This window comes from Daktulosphaira vitifoliae, unplaced genomic scaffold, assembly GCF_025091365.1.
Source record: "Daktulosphaira vitifoliae isolate Bord-2020 unplaced genomic scaffold, ASM2509136v1 Scaffold_2, whole genome shotgun sequence".
Taxonomy (NCBI): domain Eukaryota; kingdom Metazoa; phylum Arthropoda; class Insecta; order Hemiptera; family Phylloxeridae; genus Daktulosphaira; species Daktulosphaira vitifoliae.
The window spans coordinates 15,017,459-15,039,860 of record NW_026099573.1 but is presented as its reverse complement, the minus strand read 5'-3'; the positions used below and the strand labels follow the sequence as shown (position 1 = coordinate 15,039,860).

The window sequence follows — 22,402 nt, the reverse complement described above, 5'->3', positions numbered from 1 at the left end:
TTATCAACATCTATATTCATTTAAAATTATAGTTGTGTTTATTAGAATTTAAATTAAGTAAAAATTACTATAATTTATTACTTAAAACTTACCGTTCTTATTATTTTTCAACAAACGATTGCAAAGATGACACAAGTGATTTTATATCAAATCAAAGTTTTAGCTGTTATTTAACTGTAAAAATTATTATGAATTTTTATGAATAAATAATATTTTTAATTCAATATGTTTCCTACTAAACTTAAAGCTTTGAATGCTTCTACTTCAGACGAAAGTAGCGATGACGAAGAGGCACCAGTTAAGATCACAAAAGAAGCATTAGTTAGTAAAACTTAGTTATAATTACAATTTTTATTAAAATAAATAAATTTTATTTTGATTTAATATTATGCATTCAAATATAAATCTAGATAAATAATTTTGTCTTTCTTCTTTTTTTTTTTGTTTTACAAACCATTTATAAATACTTATAATATTTAAGTTTTTTTTTTTAGTTTTTGGAAATTTAATAATTTTATCTGTTTATTTATAAGTATTTTCAGAATTATCCCTTATGCTTTATAAAAGTTAAAACACCATAATGATAAATGAAAACTCACATTTACAATTTAATAAATGGATTTGAATTGAAAGGGTTTTCTTTATAGTATAAAAAAATTTAATTTGATTTTCAGTTTGTAGCTTAGTTATTTTTATACTATTTCTGAAATCTGATAAATACCAATAATTAATTTTTCTTGTATCTTTTAATAATCAACTTATAGTGAATTTTATATCTTTTTTCACTAATATATAATATTTTTGGTTATTTAACTTTTTTGACTATTTATTTTAGTATATAGGGTGTATATTGGAACTAAGTCCTAAATAAGACAATAATTACCTTCATTTATTCAGGTTATAAAATTAATTACAATAAAATATTATTTTAATAATTGGAAACGAATACATTAGTTGCAGTAATAACATTTTTATTTAGTATAGTTTAATAATTCTTTTTTTAGGAAACTAAGGCTGAACTTCAGTATAGCCAAGCTCTTCAGTTTTTAGCTAGAGATAAATTGGATGAAGCCGAAGATGAATTATTTAAGTTGCTTCAAAGTGAAATTATTAGTTCTGTAAGTTTTTTAAATTTAGTACATATAGAGGGATTCTTTTATCATTATATAATTTAATCAAAAAATAAAAATATTATTGAAACACTCCTATTAATCTTAAACTCTCTGTTGGTAAATTGTCTTATATTATCCTCTTGAAGAAATTTTCATGTCATTCTTATCCCCAAAACTAATACGCCCCTCCTCTTTTTTGACTTATTGCCCTCTCCACATCTCTCTGTAAAGTAGTAAAATACATAATAAAAATTTATTTTGAACTATTTAAAATAGTCTGATCCCTAAAAACCTACTCAGTTTTAGGAGAGGTTTAGGTACTAAGGAATGCCTATTTTCTTTTATGGAACCCATCTATGAGTCCTGTTACAAAACAAATTCATTCTAGCAGTATTTATTGATATCAAAGGTGCTTTTGACTCAGTCCATATTCCTACTCTTTTAAAATGCTTAAACGTCATTAAACTACCTCTTTTTCTTTGTAATTTCATTTCCTCATTATTTTCTCATCCAAATCTTAATATTTCCTTTTCCTCCAACCTTGCTCCCCTTTCTTCCTCCTTTACTTCTGAATGCGTTACTGTTCTTAATGCACTATTCTACATTTAGACCAAACAATGATTCAATGAATACTGTAATAAATATAGTTTAAAAAAACTGAAAAACACGCTTTTAAAGCATATCAAACTAAAAAGTTAAAAATAATTTTTAAACTAAGCTTAAAACAATTATGAACTAAAAATACTAGTATTATTGTGAAAAAAAGAGTGGGGACTTTGTGCTATATTTTTCGTATATTGAGTGCCCGATGCTTTAAAAGCGTGTTTTTTAGTTTTTTTAAACTATATTTATTTTTCACTTTTTAATTTTTTATGACATCGCTGTCACAGTCACATAGTGTTTATTGTCAATTATGATTGTCAATAGATATAATTTCTGTATTGCCAGTTAGTGTGTTTATAAACTCACAACAATGTGTCTTATTACCATTGATAATAAAGGCTATATACTTGCGAATGTCATCATAAAAAACCAATTAGCTACCTGTATTTGTAATCCCTTATGTATTATACATGTATATACAAAAACATTTGAGTTTTTAAATGTTTTTATCTAATAATAAACAATAAAAATTAGTTTATGTATATAATATTGATGTACGCTCGCATGTATGGGTACGAAAACCAAAAATAAAATTTTACAGGAATAGTGTTGTTGGCGTGTGGTGGTGAGTGGGGTGGGGTGGGGTGAATGCGTTACGACAGTCTAGTCTGAAGGCCATAGACGACGGGATACGCAAGAATAATAACAAATGACGTGTGGAGAGTTACTAACATACATATAGGTGAAACTAATATAAGCGTGTTAAAAAAAAAAAGAGAACTAGCCCAGAAACAATGAGAAATGAAAAGAATAATAAAAAGAGTTAAAAGAAAGTGGGAAAAACAACAAATCGAGATGATGAAAGGGTTTTTTAAAGACTATAAAATGTTTTTCAAGAAAGCTAACAAAATAAGAAAATTGTGTAAACCAAAATCGACAATAATGAAAAATCAGAATAACAAATTTATAACAGATAATCAATTCATTGCTGTAGAGTTCAAAAGAGTCTCACAAAAAAAACTGGTCCAACCAGAAAAATTTGGTGCACAATTGAAATTAGTCAGAATGGTGAAAGCATGCATTTTTATTGCATGGATATTTATTCAGAAGAATTCGAGACAAAAGTAGGTTTAAAACAAGGAGATTCCCTGTCACCGACGTTGTTTAACATTGCCCTAGACGAAGTTATTAGGAAGGTTGAAGAAACAGCGAATGGTTTTAGTTTGAATGGAAAAGCACACGCATTACTAGCCTATGCTTATGACGTAGTAACACTTGGATGCAATGAAAAAGATTTAAAAAATTTTATGAAGGAGCTGATTAACCAGAGCGCAGGTCCAAAATATTATCAAAAAAATCAAATACGCGACTATACAAGGTTTTAATGAAACTTGTGATTCTATATACATGTAAAACATGGCCTATGTCAAAAGGACACAAAAGAAAATTGGTAGTCTTAGAGAGAAAATTCTTACGGCGTATTTTTGGTTTTAAAAAAATTATCAAACAAGTGATTATGAAATACAATCCAATAAGGAAATTAAAGACCTATGAGGAGAAGAGAACATTATTCAGACTCTCAAAGGAAAAAAAATGAGCTGGCTTGAACACGTATGTAGATAGAATGAAATAATAAAGGATGCGCTTAACTGGACACCAGAAGGTAAGATACCACTAGGTAGGCCAAAGAAAAAGTGGATAGATGAACCCAATCAGAACTTTCAGTTGATAACCCGAAGGAATTGGCTAATGACAGAGTGGAATGGAGAAGGCTGTGTGTGATCTGCACGAGTAATGATAAAAAAATCTTCAATGATTTTTTTTTTTTTAATTTTATTTGATTAATTATATTTTTTAGATTAATAGTTAACGGTATTTAAATATAAATTAAGATTACAAAAAAAAAAAGTATTTAAAATACATAACTATTCAAACACAATTTTTTTTAAGAATTCTGAATATCATAAAAATTTTAAAAAATATTATAATACTTTCATTAGTATATTTTACAAGACTATGCCTACTACTACTGTTATTCAAATATACACCAAAAAACCTAATTTTTTAATTAGAATTTTATTATATGGTATAGTTAAATATTGTTTAATTTTTTTTCTAGTTAAATACAACACTTAATCAAAAGGATTCTTCTAAATCAGTTTTAACACATTTGAAATATTGTTGTTTGACTAATTTAGGAAATATTTTAGCAAATAAATCTAATTATCAAAAAGCCTTAATATATTATCAAGAGGTAAGTTTTATTTAATTCTTCTTTTTCCACGCCTTAATCCCAACTACTTAGGATCTGCTACCCTTATCCTAAACTTCAACTTGATACAATCTCCCACATTATCTATGCAGACATCAACCGTCCTCATATCACGTTCAATAACATCCCTCCATCTTTTTTTTGGTTTTCCTCTACCTCTTCTTCCTTCAACATTCATTTCCATAACTGTTTTTATAGCTTCTGATTCCTCTCTCTTTATAACCATCTAAATCACTTTTCTTTCAGCTTATCCACAATTGTCACTACACCTATACTTCATATATGTTTGTTCCTTATCTTATCTTCTTTAAACACTTCACTCATCTATTAAAATGTTATTATAATTTATATTTCCATAGGCTTTATTAATGGATAATACAGATTTGAATCTCTGGTATAAAATAGGACTTACACATAGTAAAATGTACCAAACTGATCAAGCTATATCAGCATTTTTAGAGGTAATGTATATGGATTTAATTAACTGAGTGAGAAGTGAAAAGATAATTTCACCTACAAAATCAATAAAAGTTTTTTTTAACAAATTATTTATATCACCTGAAAGTTTTTAAAAACACATTTTAAATTGTTGATTTTTCATTAAGAAAAAGAAAACACTATTTAGAGTGCCTTTGAAATACAAAAAATTATACAATTGATCTCTGATATCTCCTGTTTTCCGAGAGATTTTCCATGCCACATTATCTTATATTTTTCGTATAAAATTATTAAGTGTCTACATTATACACTTAATTTATAACATAAATTATATAACCCACACTTACCTCCCCACAAAAATATGAGCAATTTAATCAGGTATTAAATTAGATACATACTGACCTACTGAGATAACAAGAAAATCCTGGAAATCTCTTTGATATAGCCCCTATGTCTCAAAAAGTTATAATATAAAAAGACATTTATCATTTTTATCGTAAAACAGTGAGACCATAGCATGTTATTTTAGTTAATGTTTTAATATATTGTATAAGTATACTGAACTTTAATTTTACAGGGTTTAAAATGTAATCCACATCATTGGCCAAGTTTAGATAATTTAATTACGTTATTGTTTGCAAGTAATGAGTATATTTGCTGTTTACATTACATAAGTATAACTCTGAATTTAGATCCAGAATATTTGAAAGGACATTTTATTAAAGAGATTATTTATAATAAATTTCCTTCTTTAGTATCATATTTTAAAAGTTATTGTCCTAATGGGTAAGATAAAAATTTCAAGATTATATTTTAGATATTATAAAATTCAAATTTTTTTTACTTAGAGGTTTAGATGTAGAGTGCACAGAAGAAATTGATGAAGATATTAAGCAAAGAATTCTAAAAGAAATAAATAATATAAAAACAAACGATACATGTTTGGGATTAAACAAAATTTCTAGATCTAATGAATGCTCATTGATAATTTATGCAAAAATATCTGATTTTAAAAATTTTTGCAATTTAGGAAAATGGTTATTAAATATTTATAATAATTTATTTGAAAATCATGACCATTTGGTAAACAATTTATTTATTAAAATTATTATGTATTTTCATTAATTTCATTTAGTATTATTAATGATTTATACAATCATTATTAAATTATTTCTAGCTGTTATATCAAGTAATTAAATTCTATGATGAAACTTCAGAACAAATTGATTCAGATAACTACTTAAAGTTAGACATTATGAAGGGGGATAATTTTGATAATCCATTATTTAAACATGAAGGTAAGTAATCAATTATACATGAATACTATAATAGCATTACTGTAAGAATGATAGATTAAGGATAAGATTTATTTTCTCAGCAAATTGAAGTTTTTTTATTTTGTTTATGTGATAAAAATGCCTAACATTATTCTCAAATATACATGTGTATACACATGTCTGCAAATGCTTCCTTATATATCCCTTTTCATTCAGAGAAATAAAAATAAGTCACATATCAGGCAACAGTGGTCAAATAATTTTTTATCAAAAATTGACGTACATAGAGTGCAGTATGATCAAGAGTGTTGCTGTGATGGCAAACCAGTCACCCAACTACCAAAAATTGGGTCTTTTCATCTGCAAACTGTTATGACAATTTTTCAAATCTTCTAGATGAACCTGGTTAACTGTCTGACCTCGTGGAACACTCTGAATGGACAACTCCTCTCATATCAAAAAAAACAAATAAGCATTATCTTAATGTTTGATTATCTTAATCTTAAAACTCACCTGAGAGCTTTTGGGGTGAGGTAAATTCGGAGTCTTCCATTGGCTTGATTGTTGCTTAGTTTTAGGATTGTACATATAGCACCATGATTTATCACTTGTTATGACTTTTGAAAAGTGTGGGCTATTTTGAATGTAATGCATGCTTCTATGTGACTTTATTTTTACTGTGCGGTTAGCATTCAAAAAAATATTGTAGCCCCTCTTCTCAAATCATAATGACACATCTGTATAGGTTGGTACCTAATGAGTCTTCTTACATGGAGCGCCTCTGACTGCCGCTCAATTCCTCAAAGTTTTTGGCCTTTGATTTTGTTAACTATTGCTCCCAGTTGATCTTGTGATTCCTGATTTGCATTTGTTGACATTGCTGTTTCTTTACTAGTTGATGGTTTACTAAGTGCCCTTTTGTTCACATAGGGACTTTTAAATTTGATAATTCTTCTGTATAGTACAGTCAATTCATGCTCTTGTTCCAACAGATTGTCTGTAAGATCCTTGTTTGTCTTAAGTTCGTTGTTTTGTGGTTTTTCTATATTTTTATCTATATAGTTCCTACAAATAGATGAGAAATAAAGGTCCATCACAGCAGAGCTTAATATTATGATAAAGCTGTATACTCTGTGGTGCATCAGGTGCCATAGAGAATTCCAATGATCAGTTTACCTTTTGGTTAACTATCTTGTGACAAGTTAGCAACCCTTTTACATAGTATGGCTGGGTTAGGATAGCCTAACTTATCTAATACTTTGATGGATGAGTGGAGTACTTTTGAAGAAAGAATAAGGAAGAAAAATATAAGGAGCATAGGTGTAGCGACAATCGTGGATAAGATGAAAGAAATTAGATTTAGATGGTTATGAAGAGAGAGGAAACTATAAGAACATTTATGGAAATGAATGTTGAAGGAAGAAGAGGTAGAGGAAGGCCATAAAGAGATGGAGGAAAGACATTGAATGTGATATGAGGATAGCTGATGTGAGCGTAGATGATGTGGGAGATCGTGTCAAATGTAAGTTTAGGATAAGTTTGGCCGACCCCAAGTAGTTGGGATTAAGACGGGGAAAAAGAAGGAAAAGAAGAACATAATCCTACGGGTGAAATACAGTACTGCAAATCCCCCTCCCACACGACATAAGTTTAGTTTTTTTTATCTTGTTTTTGCATAGAGTATTTTAATTGTAATACTAATTCTTATAAGCTTCCTAAGGATACCTATATAGTGGCAGATCCAGGGATAGGACAAAGAAGGTGTGTGTTCCCTTTAAACTATTGTTGTTTGTAACTTAAAAGTTTTTTGAGTAAAAACACAAACTAAAAATGATTTTTAATTTTTAGTTTGATGTGCTTTAAAAGCGTGTTTTTTTTAACTGTATTTATTTTTTACTTTTTAATTTCATATGCTATGAAAGCGTGTTTTTTTTAAACTATATTTTTTCTTCCATTCAAATTATATTTTTTTTACTGATTATTCTTGGAAAATATTTACAGCCATTATGGGCTTTAATTATAAAAATCATTTGTTACCTCCTACGAATTAAAATTTAACTATCAGACATGTATCCTTGGGTATTTTCATAAGCCTTATGTATTTTAAGAAAAAGGAAAGTTACAAACAAACATACAGGTGAAGCTAATAATTTTGATATGTATATCAAATGAAAAAAGTAAACATAAAGTATTTATGAAAAAATAATTGCATTGATCCACACATTTTTTCAAAAGTTTTAGTTATTTAAAGTTTAAAAAAATAAAATCTGAAATTCTAAATTTTAACGCCTAAATTGCATATTTTTTAACTACAGCAACCATTAAAGATAAAGGGTCAGATTTTCAATAAAATTATATCAAATGAAAAAAAAATGTCTAAGATTACAATTTATAAAATAATTATTTTGATTCGTTCATTTTTCAATATGTAATGGCAAGTTTTAGAAAAAAAAGTTTAAAAAATGTTGAAATTTACCGATTTTTAAAATCATAATTTTTTGGGTGGATTTTCATTATTTACTGGAAACGAGTGCAACAATTTTTGAAGGTAATGTTTTCAATTAGAAACGATTTGTGATCTTTTGACATATTGTTCAGAAAAATCTGTCCAGTGAGAGCTGAGAAAAAGTAATGACAGACAAAAAAAAAAAAAAAATAAATAAATAAACACATTATGGTAAAATTAATACCTTCTCAGAATTGTATCGAAGCTAAAATCTATGTCTTATTGTCAGATAAAAAATTTTGTATTCCCTTTGAAATAGTACTAATTCTGTGTGCACTTGCTAATTTTTAAAACAAACACATTCAATAAAATTTATTTTTGCTAAAAGTCTGTTTTAATTGTGCTAGTTAACACAACAAAACGAAGAAAAAGCTCCCCATCTTTAGCAGATCAATTGAAACTTAGTCGAAGATCGGCGCGAAATAAAGCTAATAATAAAGTTAATGAGTCATCACTTGCAAAAACTGTTTGGGATATAATACCAGAACATTTAGGGTAATATTAAGCTCTTATAAACTAATATTCATACTTTCAATTACTCTTGAATGTTTGCAAATTTTCAAATATTTTAGGTTCAATAAAGATGGTAGTGATAAAATGACTCTCACTTCAATAAAATGGTCAGATGACTCAATGGACACAATGGATTTATACAGACTATATGAATTTTCAGATGTGCTTAGTGATGGACAAACTGAAAATTTGCTTAAAAACAATTTATCTGATGAAGAACGTCAAAAGTTTGTATTATACAATTAAAATTAATAAATTTATTAAATAAATAATTTACAGGTTAATAAATAAAGAAGGTTTTTTTGGTACTGATCTTGAGAAAGAAGAAGTAATTTCTTTTTTAAAAATGAATGAAAATAAATCAATTTCTGATTTACTGCAAATCTATTTGACTTTTATTACTTTTAAGTGGAATTATGCATGGCCTTTGGATTTGATAACAATATATATTGATTTATTTAAAAGAGTGTGGTATGATTTATGTTTTTTGATATTATTTCAGTTTATTTTTTTTTACTAACTTATATTTTATAGGATTCATACTGAAACTCAAAATATTATCAGTATTAATAAAACTGACTTATACTTATTGGACAATGAAAAGATTACTAAAGTAAAAAATGATATTATATCTGTACTTACTTATGGAGAACTACTCTGTGATCTTTATTTTCAATTAAGACTTGACCATAAACCTTTGGAAGGAAGGTACAAATAATTTTTAACAATATAATATAAAAATTGAACTTAAAGTATCCTTTACTTTTCTTAATTATTCTTTATTCTACTTTAATTATCATTGTATACTTATTGTTCATTTAATATATAGAGTGATTCCTTTAACTCTAGCTACTTGATTTCTCTTAAAATAATTTTTTTTTTTTAAATTTGCTAGTTAAATTTATAACTCTATTTATTATTTATAAAATGTTTATTATGTTTATCCCTTATACCTTATATGGGCATCATCTTTATTTTTTCAAATAGCAACAATAAGGTGACCGTAAGCTACATGGGTAGGTTTTTTTTAATAATATTTAGAAGTGCCACCCCCTAGAATTGTTCGAACATTGATATTGTATAAAATAAGATTTTATGAGTTTGCTTAGTGGAGATTATTATCATTTTTGATAAATTAAATAAATAATATATAATATATAATATGAAATAATAAATAATAATGTGTGGTGTGGCGTGGTGGTCACACTAGTTATTGACAAAACTCTAGTGTTAAGTCGCGCCTACCGCCGTAGTTGAACGGATGGGTGACCAAGTGTGCGCTTCTATAGTGATGAAAAAGCACCATGTTTCCAGTGCAGAAGGCAACGGGAAATCACTGTACTTAAATTTCACCAGGACATACCAATCCAATTGGTATTAACAAACCTAACGGTTGTAAAAAAAAAAAAAAAAATAAATAAATAATAATACTAATTGATATCTGCTATCAAAAGGAGTATCCAAAAGAGATGTAAGAGGATATCTTGTGGAATGAGGGACAGGGTAGATTTAAACAGTGAGAATGAGGTATGGGAGGCTGTGGCATTAATGAAAAATATAAAACAGTAGGACCAGATGAAGTGCCAGTAGAAGTATGGAAAATATTAGGCGGTCTTGGCATTAGGTGGTTGAAGGAACTTTTAAATAAAATCTTATTAGAAGGGAAAATACAAAAATGAATGGAGGAATAGAATCGTGGTGCCGATATATAAAGGTAAAGGTGACATACAGGAATGTGTAAATTATAGTGGTATAAAGTTTATTAGTCATAGTATGAAAATTTGGGAAAAGGTAATAGAAAAGAAAATAAGAAATGAGACATCGGTACCTAAAAACCAGTTTGGATTTTAGCCTGGTAGGTCAACAATGGAGCCATTATTTTGTGTGAGGCAACTAATAGTAAATTTTAGGGGAAAAAAGGAAAATACTTCTTAGTGTAGCATCCATTTACTAAACTGAATAACTATTATAGTTCCTTTATGATGAAAATTATTAATAGGAAAGTTTAGAGAAAAGAAGAAAAAGCTTTGTATGGTGTTTATAGATTTGGAGAAAGCGCATGACAGAGTATTGAGAGAGGTTTTATAGTGGGCATTAATAAGAAAAGGAGTCCCGAAAAGGTACATTAATAAAATAGAAGATATGTATGATGGCACTTGTACAAAGATAAAAAGTGTGGGAGGAGTAACAGAAGGTTTTTGGGTAAAAGTAGGAGTGCATTAGGGTTCTGCTTTAAGCCCTTACTTATTTTCTATAATGATGGATGATATTACTAGAGAAATACAAGGAGAGGTGCTGTGGTGCATGTTGTTTATGTTAATAGGAGAAAATTAATCAAAGGCTAGAGGTGTGGAGATCAGCTCTTGAAGAAAAGGGTTCAAGAATAAGTAGAGTAAGACAGAGTATATAGAGTATGAGTTTGACAAAAGTGAACTTGAGGTAGATAAAATGAGGAGGTCAGTGATAATAGGTGAGAACGTGATTGGAAAGGTGGAGAGTTTTAAGTATTTAGGGTCAGTTGTGCAAAAGAGTGCTGGTATTGACGAGGATGTAAGATATAGAATTAAGTGCGGGTGGTTGAAATAAGGAGAAGCGTCTGGCGTCTTATGCGATAAAAGAATTACAATGAGGCTGAAAGATAAATTCTACAAGACTGTAATAAGGCCAACTGTGATGTATGGTTCAGAGTGTTGGGCGGTTGATAAGAAAGTAGAGCAGAGAATGAGTGTAGCAAAGATGAGAATGCTTAGATGGATGAGTTAAGTGACTAGAAAAGATAGAATAAGGAATGAGCATATAAGAGGGAGTATAGGTGTAGCGTCAATCGTAGATAAGATGAGAAAAAATAGATTTAGATGGTTATGAAGAGAGAGGAATAAGAAGTTATAAGAACAGTTATGGAAATGAATGTTGAAGGAAGAAGAGGTAGAGGAATGCAATTTGAGGACAGCTGATGTAAGCGTAGATGATGTGGGAAATTGTGTCAAGTGGAAATTTAGGATAAGGGTGGCTGACCCCAAGTAGTTGGGATTAAGGCGAAGAAGAAGAATATCTGCTGATATTCTGATCTGATATATCTGGGTCTAAAAAAACAATTTACAAAAATGAAAAAAAATTTTTTTTTCAAATAACTACAGTACAAAAACTGTATATTGTTGATATTGTCCAAAAATTAGAAGTAAATATTTTATTTAAAATTTTTTTGCAACAATAATTTAAGTTTGTAGAACACATTAAATAACTATTATTTTGTAATTAATCTACAAAATATATAAAATTACATTTTGTTTTTATTTATTAAAAAGTTTTTTAACTTAAAAATGTTTTGAAAAAAATTTTTTTGTATTGGTTTGGGTACTTCTGTAATAATGGGAATAATATTCTGGCAATTTATTTAAATTTTCTTGTAAAAATTAATAATATATTTATCTTTAAATAAAAACTCAATATTTCTTATAGTAAAAACTATTTTTTTTTTTTCATTTTTGTGCATTAGCTTTTTTAGATCTTATCCTAATATGAAATACTCAGAATATATTTGAATTTTTAATCCAAGTTTCATATTAAAATCATATTTGATTTTTGAAACAATAGAATTATGTACATTTTTTGACAATAATCGTTTTAAATAGTATATTAGGTGGTGAATTTTGTACTTTATGGATGGGTGATATAGATGACATTCTCTCAATGTTAGATTTAAAAGAAGATCATGAAAGTATTACTATTCGGTTTTATTGGTTACAAGCATTATTTCATTTACAAGAAAAAGAAATTGGGCTCACATGTGACGTGCTTAATACAGTAACTTATTTATTTGTTTTTTTAAGTATATTTTCTCTTATAATACTAAATTGTATTCTTTTTAATTTTTATATTAGTAAGTTTTCTGTAATTTATTTTTATTTATTAATATTTTAAAATTAATTTTATTAATTCAATTCAATAATAGTTCAATATGAATTTTTTTCAGTTATCATCTATTTTAAATAATTATGAAGATTATGAAATTGTGATACCAAATATAGAATATTTTTATAGAATTAATAAGAAAATAGTTGAAAAACTTATTATTACATTAAAACGGTTTGTTATAAATATATTATTGAAATTGTAATGATTGAATGGTATTATGTTAATTATCATTATTTTATAGTAATAAAATTCTCAGTACTGTGAAGGACTTGTATGAAGCACAGGACTTTAATACTGTTACTGAAATCTTAAAAGAAACATTGAAGTCTCAAAGCCGTACAACTATAGAAATACCTAACTATCAAACTATGACTCGATTAAATCAATATATATATCTGTTAAAATCATTTTTTGAATTGAAAAACTATAATGTATGCTTAAACAATTTAGAATTTTTTAAATTTTTTTAATATTTAATGATAAATGTATTTTTTAAAAAATCTACTACAATAAAAATTGATTTTATAATATTTTCCAGGAATTATTCAAGTGGTGTGAGCCATGTTTATATGAAGCTATATTACAACACCGTAAAAGTTTAATTGAAGAATGTGATTCAATCCAAAAAACCAGTCAAGCTGAATTTATAAATAATATTTTTAATGCAATGTTAGAATCAATAAGAATTGTTGGACTTCAAATTTGTAAGTGAATTCATTAAATACTTTAAGCGAAAATTAGTTTTAAAATGCGTTTTATGCCTTGTTTTCCTAGTTGATGACTTACCTCATGGATTTAAGTCTAGGCTACTACAATCAGTAATAAATTTACTATCATATCTCATTGAAACAGTTGAAGGAAATCCGGAAATTGATGCAATATCTCCGTGGTTGTTAATTTATAATCTATTAAAGCAGTAAGTTTTATATGCAATATGCCATTATTATAACTTTTGGTTATTTTATTTCAAGAAATTTAATTCTTTATCTATATTATAAAAATTATTTTTAGTGAAGAGTCAAGAGAAAGTTCAGTATCTTTACAAGTGTCCAGTATCCCTCAGTCATTGTCATTATTAATTCTTGGACATGAATATTTAGGAAAGTAAGAAATTAGAAATATAAACAGTAGTTTTACTATGTATTATAATTTTAATAATATATAAAAATGATAATTTTAATATGGAATTTAAAAATTCCCCGTAAAAAATATGTATCCTTTTATCCTTTTAATATTTATAAATATATTAATCAAAGTATAAATTTTTCTATGTATCATTCTTAGAAGATCATGGTGTTGTTTTGAAGATGGCGTTCTTCTCTACTTAATATTATGTGAAATAGAACCCTACATTCATTTAGATATTTATACTGAAACACTTGCACAACATGTAGAACAAATATTTCAATGTTTGTATACAAATTTAATGAAACGTAATAACAAACCTCGTGGTGTACAACTACAAGTAATATTTTGATATTTCATTATAACTATTTTTCATTAATTTGAAATTATATTAAAAAAATTTCAGCAACATAATTCTATGGGTCTTGCTCTGACATGGCCTCGTGCTAGACAATTAGCCTATTTTCATCAACCCATAGAACTGCCTACTTTTGATGGTGTGTATAAATTTTTTTCTGTGAATTGTGATACGGAAATAATATTCAAAAAAGTAATTGCTTTAATTCCTAATGAAATCAAACCAGGTAATTTATTAATATTATAATTTTATTGATTAAATTAATGAACTAAATTTAAATTATTATGTTTAATTGAAAAACTATTCATTATTATTTTTATTTAGATCGATATTTAGATACTTTAATGGAGTTTATAAGAGGTGAATCTAATAATCTTCCAGCGAATGATAATCCACTACCTAAAGATGTTGAACATGTTTTCTATCTTCTAGCTGATTACAACTTTAAAAATAAAAATTGGGTAGTTTAATTTATTTGTTAATATTAAATTAAATGTTAATTTTTTGAAAATATTTTTAGAATAAAGCTATACGATATTATTTACTTGATCTTTGCAATAAAATAAATCGCTTTGATTCATGGGCAGCTATGGCTTTGGCAAGAGGTAGTCAAATTGAAACAAAGTTAAATTCTGTAAGTGTTAAATTTTATATTCAATTATTTTATGCTTTAGAGGAAAGCAGTTTTTTTTATCTGAAATTTTGCATAAGTAAAAAAGAAAATATAATGAAAAATTTATAATAGGGCTAAAAAATGTGTTGTGTTATTATTGGATACTTTATGTATAGGGATTAAAACAAATAACAACATAAAATTAAAGATTTAAAAATAAAAACAAAAATAAAAATTTATTGAAAACTAATTTTTTATGGTATAAGAACATTTTTTTAAATAAATTTAATTCATATTTACATTTAAATTAATAATGTATTTTACTCTTAAAAAATATTAAAATATGTTTACTTTTTTCTAGTATTAGTTAAAATTAAATTACTAATAAGTAATATTGAAATATTATCTTTATATAAATATTTTCAAATTTCAAGTGTGAATCTATAAAAAATGAAGGAGATATAATTAGAAGAGCTCATATGACTGGAAGATGTTATAAACATTCATTAAAGATAAATCCTGAAAATACTACATTATTAATAGAATATGGTACATTTACATATAGTATTCACTCATACTGCTCACGTTTATTAAAACAAGTATGTATTTTTTAGTTGATTGTATTATTTAAAATTAAGAGCAAGATATAGTCAAAATTTAACTAAATAATAAATACTATATCCCAGTTAGTCTAAAGCTATTTATATTTATGTATTGACTTTTTAAAACCATTTTATATTTTGAACAGTCACAAACTAACTTGACATAATCAAAGACACCCTTATAGGAGATGAATAAAACCTTCTGTATAAAAAAATATATTCAAATATAATTTAAAGAGGGTTGTAAACATTTTTCTTAGATATACCATTCATGAAAAAATCTTTTAATAAATCTCTTCTTTTGTTATCTCATATACAAGGCACTTAAATGCAACAGGTAAACATAACTTTTTATACAAAAATTTAATTACGTGTATCATTAAACTATAATTGTGATTTTTACTTTGTAGTAATATATTAAAATAAAATTATGTATAAAAAAACATGAAATAAATGTTTTTGAATTTTTTATAGTGTTATCATAAAAACAAAAACTTATAATTTAATTTTCTCAAAATGATCATTTTTAATCCTTATATCCTAAACAACTTACCTAAAATTTTTATTTATCCTAAAATATTTCATTTTTATTGATGTTAAGAAACATAATATAGTTAACCAACAATTTTTTTAAGGAAACATCTAGTATGAGTTTGCAAATGTTTGGAGAGCTTGAAAAAGAAAAAGAAAAAATGATAAAAGTTGCACGAAAATGTTTTGAATCAGCAAACAATGTAAATATAGAATAAATTATAGCTTTTACTATTTTTAATAGTAATAAATATTAAACTTTGTCAAAATGTAGATTATCAAAAATAATTAGTATAGTGTAATCATTACAATTATAACTAAATAAGCATATTATTAGTCATTATATTTTATATATTAAGCAAATTCTTGTTATTATATTAATTCAGCTCTAAAAAAACTTATATAAAATGCTTTACTTTAGATATGATCTCACCAAAAAAAAATTACAAAATAAAATATTCCCAACCAGTCATATTCCTGATTAATACTGCAAAACATGAAATTTAACATTTAGATAATATTTATTTAATACTAAAATCATTTTATAACTTATTTTTAATAATAGTTCTTATTTATTTATAATATATATTAAAGAAATTTAATTACAATTTTTGAAACTTAAAATTTTTTTTATTGATAAACTTCTTTATTAATTTCAATTTATTTTATCACACTATTTATTAAGTTAAAGTAATATAGTATCAATATTTTTTTGATTTTTAAGGTATGGGAGTACACAGATTGTGATGCTCAAGATGAAAGATGGGTACACCATTATATACTTGGAAAAATAGCAGAAAAAAGTGATGATAATCCTTCTATATTTATGAAGCATTATTTAAAAGCTATAGAATATTTAGATTCATACGGAGCTAAGTATCCTGATCATATTCAATATACTACTCCATTATTATATTCTATTGAAGTATTGGAGGTAAATGAAATTTGTTTTTATTATATTTCTAGCCAATATTTTAAATTAAAAATTGACTAATTTTATTAAAACATCAAATCAATTGACAATTATTAATAGAAATGTGTATGTTACAAAAAAAAAAAAATCTGGATAAAGATAACTGAATCTATTACATTTAAATTGTTATATATATACTACTTACAAGTCATTTCAGAAATATTTAATGTATTTCTATACATAAAATATGTACCTTGTTATTTTTGAGATAAATTATTAATGTATAAAATATTGTAATATATACTGATATCACTAGAAAGAATTATTCTTTAAATTTGTTATGTTTTGTTGTGTCTTTTTTAACATAAATTAAATTTTTGTTAATATTTTTATTTAGATTTTTTATAGAATGCATGCGGGTACTTTAAAATTACTTGAAAAGTATGATAATAATTCCCTAAATGAAGAATTATTAATTGAAATTGAAAAAGCTTTAGATCAAATATCAAATAGCTCCCCTGTATGCAATAAAAACAAGTAAGCAATATAGTATTAGCCTAAATTAATTAATACATATATGTTTAACTAATACAAACTATAATTTAAAAATTCATTTTGTATTAATAATTTGATATAATGTTGTTATCATAAAATTTTAGATTTCATTTAGCGCCAATGATTTCTAATTTCTTCTCCTTTTTTAAAAATAATTTGCTTGAGTATGAATTGTATTGTCTTATTAAAAAAAATACATTGATTATTTACTTCATTGATTTATTATTATTACAATTTATTATCGTAATTTTTTTTTTCAAATATCAATTCCTTTTTCTATACACAAGTTGCGCTGAGCTATGTAGGTATTCCCATCCAATGTGACATGAGCAATAGAATTTAGAGAGGATGTTAAACATAATTAAAAATAATAATAATATAATACACATTATCACCTAATACAAATTTGTATTAATTGACTTGAATATTTAGTAATGTGTTTTTCCGATATTATAGTTTGGGGAGATTAGGATTTATCCCCCTAAATCAAAAAAATATTTCTACGCTAATATATAATCCTATGACAAAGTAACACAAACTTGAAACCTTTCAAAGGCTCAAACAAAATGTATAAATGTATATAATTCACATCCTTGGTAATGTGTATTTATATCAAATGTATATTTATTTATTTATATTTGCTTAATATTTTATATTTAATTATTTTACTGACACTTGATTTTTAGTAAATCAAACTTTCAATTTTCAAATTGTAAAATAAATGATGCAGAAGAATTGGATATAGTTGTTAAACAAACTTTAGATTGCATTCTCAATGAAGTTTTTGAATCCAAAAAGATAGAAAATACTCATTATATCATTAAAACAAGTTATAAAGCTAGCAAGTGTTTAAATCAAGAAAGGAATAACTTAACCTTTAATGAGAAATACTTGGAATTCCCAATAGTGCAGGTGAAGATATTATTTATATTTGCCATTATAGTATAGAATTGTATGTAATTCAGAGTAGTGCTGACTAAGAGTACCAAGAATAAAAGTGATTAAATAGATCACTGCGGACCTTATGTATTTGCATGTAAATATATAATTTATTACATTGGGAATGATCCCTGCTTATTGTTTTTTTATGAAACTATAAAGGCGCCTATAAGACAACTATTATCAGTGGCATATATAGAGGAGCTATAAGGGTTAAATCCCTTCTCATCGACTGTGCTAAACCAATATTTAATATAAAAAGTCACCAACTATTTTTTTTTTTTTTGAATATGCCCCTCTTCCATTTAATAATTTTATTACCACTAAATAGTATAATTAAATAATTTAAAATGTAATTACAGTGTTTAATATGACAATTATAATTAGATCTTACATTTTGTATACTGATATGAGATTGATATTTTTCTATTAAATTTAAAGGAACTTTATTTAATATAATAAATATTTTTCCTTGTGTTGCATAATAAGTGATATTTTTCCCTTTAAATTCTATAAATTGTATTTTTCTATTTCTACTTTAATTAATATTCAACATTTTTAAAATGATTAATTCAATGTTATATTTTTTAATAACAAAAATAAAACTATTTTATTAAAAATTATTAATACTATTTATAACTAATTTATTTATTTTTAAAAATTTAGGAAGATATGCTAGTACCTATAAAAAAAATTAAGTTGGATTGTATTCAAGGAAATAACCATTTATCTCAATGTAAGTTTATTTATAAATTTTTAAGATGCATCAAAATATTTGAAAGAGCAAATATATAGAGAGGATCAAATAAATAAGGTTTTAGATCTTAGGAATTTAGTGAAAAAAAATTTAGTTAAGGCAATTTATTGACCCTTTCATTTACTTTTTTGTAAAAGTTTAAATAAAATTTTTTTTTAATAGTACATTTGAAATTGATCCAACGTTGCATAAATGCTTTAGAAGACTGTATAAAGAGATTTCCTCAACATTATAAATCTTACTACAGATTAGCTCATTTTTATTTTCGATCATCTACTCACAAAAATTTTACAAAATGTAAGGAATTACTACTAGGGAGTCGTGGTTTATTTGCTGGCCAAAAAAATCACAATTTTTTTCAAGTAAATATCTCTTTCACTTAAAAATAATTTTGTACTTCACTTTTATTTTTTATTTATATTATAGGGTATTTGGCGAATACCAGTTTGTGAAATTGATAGACCAGGGTCATTTGCATATCATATGAGTAGATGTATTCATTTGCTATTGGACTTTCTAAAGGAAACGGGTGATTACAAATCATTGTTAGACTTAGCTATTCAGTTAAAAAATATTCCTGAACCAGAAAAGTAGGATCAACTTAGATGTTATCTTTACTTTTTATTAATAATTAATTATTTTTTAGAAAATATTTACGTGATGATGAACGGGAAGGTATTTCTAAAGAAGCTTTATTTCTTAGTATTCAAATACTGCGAAAACTTAAGTTAGAAAATTCAAAATTTAATAATCAATCTAAAAATGAACTTTTATTAGTTGAAGTGTATAAAATTTACAAAAAAGTGATGAAGCACTGGCAGCAAAAAGAAAACACAATATCATTATCTAAATTATTACTAAATATATACCAGAATATTTTAGGAACTAAGGTAATGCTTTTATATTTTTATTAAAATGATTAAATTTCAATATAAATTCAAGTTAATTAAAATACTTTTGTTCAAAAATGAAATAAAACTATACCTTCATAACAATTAGTAAATCAATTTTTGATTTACTAATTTTTACATAAGAAGAAATGTGGTATTTGCTGACAAGAATTAATTTATAAAACCTTTAATCAATTATATATATAATTTAACTAGATAATAACTTTTGAACTAGTATTTCTAAAATTGAAGGTGAGGTGCAGATTATGTTATTTTTATTATTATGTATTACTCCTCTTTGTATCAAATGTATACAATTTTCATGACTTCTGAAATACTGATTCAAAAGTTGTTATTGACCAGTCATTAATTTAGTTGGACTATTTTCCAATATTTAAAGTAGTATAATATGTTAGCCATATGCAATAAATTGGATAAATCAATAATAAAAAAAAAAGAAAAAATTTAAATATTTGTTTGCTTTTAAAAAAAAATTAAGTTGGTACCCTTTCAAACGGTAAGGGATAAATCTAAAAAATATTAAACAACTTATTAATCGAGAAACAAATAGTGGCAAATAAAGCAAAATAAAAAAAATTCTCAAAAGTTTATTATTTTAAGAAAAAGTTAAACCAATTATCTTGTATACTTTAAATAAATTTTGTAGTTAAAATTTTTTTTCTTTTAGGAAGAGGTTTCTATTGATGTAATAATAAAGCATGCTCAAAAGCTTGACAAACAAAAAGAGACTGGGAAGGTTGTATCCAATAATGATTATGTTACATAATTAAAAATATATTTTTCAATTTTTTTTTTTTTACAGGTTATATGTTCTACAACTGCACAATCAAAATCTGCAGTAAAACCAGAATCTCTTCAAACATCAACTCCTTTACCTCCCAAATCGCAAAAAAGATCATTTCATCCTGATCCATCTTCTAGTATACCTTATTATCAAGATTTATCAAATCAATTATTGTCTTTTATGTCTTCATTGCAAAATCCAAATAAATGTCCTTCACCAATTCAGTTAAGTAACAGTGATATTACATTACAACAGAAACTACAAGCAACTAAACAAAAACTGAAACGTAGTCACAAGCAAAAACATTTTGTCTCCATTAATAAATCACCTATTAATAACTTGTTGGAACAACCTAATATGAATGCATTTCAGTATGAAAAATCAAAAAAAAATCTGAATATTAATTATGGAGAGTCAAAATTTGTTCAAAATTTTAAATCACGTGAATTAGATATAAATTATACTCCACAAAGTTCAAAGAATATTAACACCAGTAAAATTAATGAATCTAAAATAAGTCCCCATTTTAAATCTACAATAGAGTTAGAAGTAGGTAGAAAATTGAGTTGTGTTAGATCAAATAAATTGTCAAAAGGGCAATCTTTAGAAAAATCAAAATTTAACAGTGTAATAAACTATGAAAAAATCAGACCAGTAGAATTTAATCAAATAAATAATATTCATGAAAAAAACTTCATCAAAGGAAAAGTCAAACAGTCTAATTTGGTTAAACCAAATTCGGTATATATTGATTTAGATTCTGCTGCAGAACAGGCTCGATTACAATCTAATGTATTTCAAAATAAAATAGAAATGAAAAATACACCTATTTCTCTAAATCCAGCAACATTGCTATCATCTTGTCCTGGTTTAAGTATAACTCCTGTTGTAAATTCAAATGATAATATAAACATACACAAAGGTCCACACTACTCAAATAGTATTCCCTCATCTCAAAATTTTAATTTTCAACAAGCAATTCAGCAACTTGGAAAAAATTTAACAATTACCAAAACTGAAAAAAATAGTAACAATGGTAATAAATCAATTTCAGAAATAATTTTCATAGATTAACTTTAAATTAACTGTCAATTTTTTTCCTATATTAAATATAAATATATTTTTGATCTATACTTTTTTTAAATCTTATTATTTAAATTAAAAAAGTGCACATTTAAATTTATTGTGTGGCTTGGTAATTATTGTGTGAAGTTATACATTTATATCAGTATTAATGTTAGTAGTTTTCTATTTTCTGTTTTTTCTTTTTTAATATCTAGTCAAATGGTGTTGTAGTAATTGTAATTAATTATATGTATTGTCTTATTTTATCTTCAATGTGTATATAATTATCATGATTTTTTGACATTAATTTATACTAAAATTATTATTTTTTCTACAAGATATTTGAAACCTAATAAATAAGTATATTTTTTAATGTTTTTTAGTATTGTAATAACTTAAAATTATTATTGTACTAATTTTTAATCTTTTAATGTTTAAATATTTTATCTGAAACTATAAAGATTTCGAATAATAGATTTAGTTGAAGGTCAGACTCACATATCCTCTTGGGTACTCTTTAAAAATAACTTCCTCTTATAAGCTTACATTAAGATCACATATGTAACTAGGGGAAAGTAGCTTAGCCCCCTAACATTTTTATTCTAGTTTTACT

At 25.4% G+C, this 22,402-nt stretch overlaps 1 protein-coding gene across 1 annotated transcript; it reads left to right on the top strand.

Moving 5' to 3' along the window:
• Positions 1-25: 25 nt before the first annotated feature.
• LOC126899745 (calcineurin-binding protein cabin-1-like) lies at positions 26-22,163 on the top strand. Its single transcript, XM_050674897.1, has 32 exons — positions 26-321; positions 1,005-1,118; positions 3,835-3,969; positions 4,347-4,448; positions 5,003-5,211; positions 5,274-5,508; positions 5,603-5,723; positions 8,556-8,703; positions 8,781-8,948; positions 9,001-9,192; positions 9,256-9,429; positions 12,354-12,525; positions 12,695-12,807; positions 12,878-13,067; positions 13,175-13,340; positions 13,411-13,552; positions 13,648-13,740; positions 13,921-14,101; positions 14,168-14,345; positions 14,444-14,580; positions 14,640-14,753; positions 15,167-15,331; positions 15,970-16,068; positions 16,590-16,799; positions 17,176-17,315; positions 18,020-18,245; positions 18,939-19,008; positions 19,192-19,391; positions 19,456-19,619; positions 19,676-19,919; positions 20,608-20,676; positions 20,743-22,163. The coding sequence occupies exons 1-32, from the start codon at positions 226-228 to the stop codon at positions 21,796-21,798; spliced, it is 5,823 nt and encodes a 1,940-aa protein (XP_050530854.1). The 5' UTR covers positions 26-225; the 3' UTR covers positions 21,799-22,163.
• The last annotated feature ends 239 nt before the right edge of the window (positions 22,164-22,402 follow it).